The 2,217-nt window shown below is 34.1% G+C and overlaps 1 protein-coding gene across 1 annotated transcript in view; it reads right to left on the bottom strand.

The window, feature by feature from the left end:
• CBG18435 overlaps positions 1-1,559 on the bottom strand; it is a gene marked incomplete at both ends in the record, with an annotated part of 5,252 nt that extends 3,693 nt beyond the window's left edge. Inside the window, 2 exons of the mRNA XM_002646738.1 lie at positions 592-812; positions 1,487-1,559. Of these exons, the coding sequence (XP_002646784.1) occupies positions 592-812; positions 1,487-1,559 (294 nt within the window). The remainder of the gene's footprint in view (positions 1-591; positions 813-1,486) is intronic.
• Between the last annotated feature and the right edge of the window lie 658 nt (positions 1,560-2,217).

A 2,217-nucleotide genomic window follows, 5' to 3' on the forward strand; every position in this document is an offset into this window, starting at 1 on the left:
AAAATTCAAAAAAAATATTTTTTTTGAAAATTTTTTATACTTAAAAACGCCTATAATGACTGAAAATAGTCTGAAAATCGAAAAAAAAAATTTTTTTTTCAAAAATTTAAAAATCTATTTTTCCTGAAAAATGGCTGAAAATGGCATAAAAAATGGCAAAAAAAATAGCTCAAATATGGCTAAAAATGGCTAAAAAGGCGGAAAAATGGCCTAAAAGTAGCTGAAAAACGGTTTAAAATGACTCAGAAATGGCTGACAAATGGCTGAAAATTTCGAAAAATTCAAAATAAAATTATTTTTTGTTGAAAAATTTTTATACTTGAAAACAGCTATAATGACTGACCATGTCAAAATGACCTGGAAAACGCACCGAGGGCATTTTGAACCATTTCCAGGCTAAAAAAAAATGGTGGCCGAGAAAACTCAACTTGCAAAAATTAGGCCATCATGTCAAAATGGCCTAGAAAATCCACCGGGGTCATTTTAGGGCATTTATAAGCCAAAAAATGGTGATGGCCTAGAGAACCCAACTTGAAAAAAAGTTAGGCCACCATGTGTGAAAATTTAAATTTCCCGCCTATCCATGCTCACCTGATAGGTCTTAAACTCCTGCTCGCACTTCTTCTCCCATGCCAGGGTGCGGAATAGCTCGGTGGCCAGGATGAGCAAAATTGGGATGAGCAATCCGATGACGATGAGCATCTGACGGGATACTGTAGACTTGCGGAACGGATATCGAATCGATTCATCGTCACAGTAGAAGCCGCGACGGTACGGTGGCACGAATTCGTGGAAGATGTAGAGGGGGATGGCTGAAATTTTGGGATTTTTGAGAATTTTGAAGAAAAAAATTTTTGAAAAAAAATTTATTTTTTTTTTCGATTTTCAGCCTATTTTCAGCTGTAATAGCCGTTTTTAACTAAAAAAATTTGAAAAAAACATTTTTAAAAAATTTTTCCACCATTTTTCAGCCATTTTGGCTGGAAAAATGAATTTTTGAAAAAAAATTTTTTTTTCGATTTTCAGACTATATTCAGACCTAATAGCCGTTTTTAAGAATTAAAAATTTTTCAAAAAAAATTGTTTTTTTGAAACTTTTTTTCCAATTTTCAGTTATTTTTCAGTTATTTTTCAGCCATTTTTCAGCCATTTTTCAGCAATTTTTAAGCCAATTTTCAGCTATTTTTTAGGCCAATTTAAGCTTAATTTTTAGCCCAATTCCAGCTAATTTTCAGCCATTTTCAGGCCATTTTTAGCCATTTTCAGCCAATTTTTCAGCTATTTTTCAGCCATTTTTCAGCAATTTTTCAGCAATTTTTCAGCCATTTTTCAGCCATTTTTTAGCCATTTTTTAGCCATTTATCCGCCAATTTTCAGCTATTTTTTAGCCATTTTCAAGCCGTTTTCAACCGATTTTTTCAAATTTTTTTTTGCAAATTTTTTCTGTGTGTCCGTATATTCGGATGTCCTCCCCCCCCTTGCTTACCAATAAGTGTGAGAACCAGAAAATCGCAGAGCACACGGCTCATACGAATCGTGTTGTTGCTGTTGTCGCTCATCGCGTTCCCCAGGCAACCGATTCGATTTGCCCGCCCAAGCGTCTGGAAATTTTCAGATAATTAATTTTAGGGCGAAAATTCTGGATTTTTAGAATTTCAGAAAGCGCGAGAAATCGAAAAAAAACACGCAGATTTCTTGGGGGGGGGGGGGAATGGAAAAATCGAAAAAATCGGAAAAAAGGAGTGAATCATATGGAGAAAAGAACAAAAAAAAACATCCGATTTGTTGATCAAAAAATATGAGAAAAATAACAAAAAACGTCTGGAAAATTCTCTAATAAAAAACCGGAAATTTTGAAATTCCAAACAAAAAAAAATTTCATAAACCTCATAGAAATGTCCCAGGATACAATAGAAAAATACCGTAAAACCTTTATTAGAAGGGCCCCCCTTCGAAATGTGTTTAAACAATTTTTTGCACCCAAAAAATCAGACAATATTTCAGCTTACAACTTTCAGCTTAACCCTCAAATCCTCTCAGATTTTTTTGGGATTATCCCAAAAAAAATTTCCTGACGCAAATAACAAAAAATCCGATTTTTTTAAATACTAAATGACCTCATTTTCTACTGAGTCATATGGCCTAACTTTTTTGGAAGGTTAGGTTTTCTAGGCCACCACCAAAACGTTAGGCCACTGAAGCCCAAATTTGACACGG

This window comes from Caenorhabditis briggsae (assembly GCF_000004555.2).
Source record: "Caenorhabditis briggsae complete genome, chrII, whole genome shotgun sequence".
In the NCBI taxonomy this organism is placed as follows: domain Eukaryota; kingdom Metazoa; phylum Nematoda; class Chromadorea; order Rhabditida; family Rhabditidae; genus Caenorhabditis; species Caenorhabditis briggsae.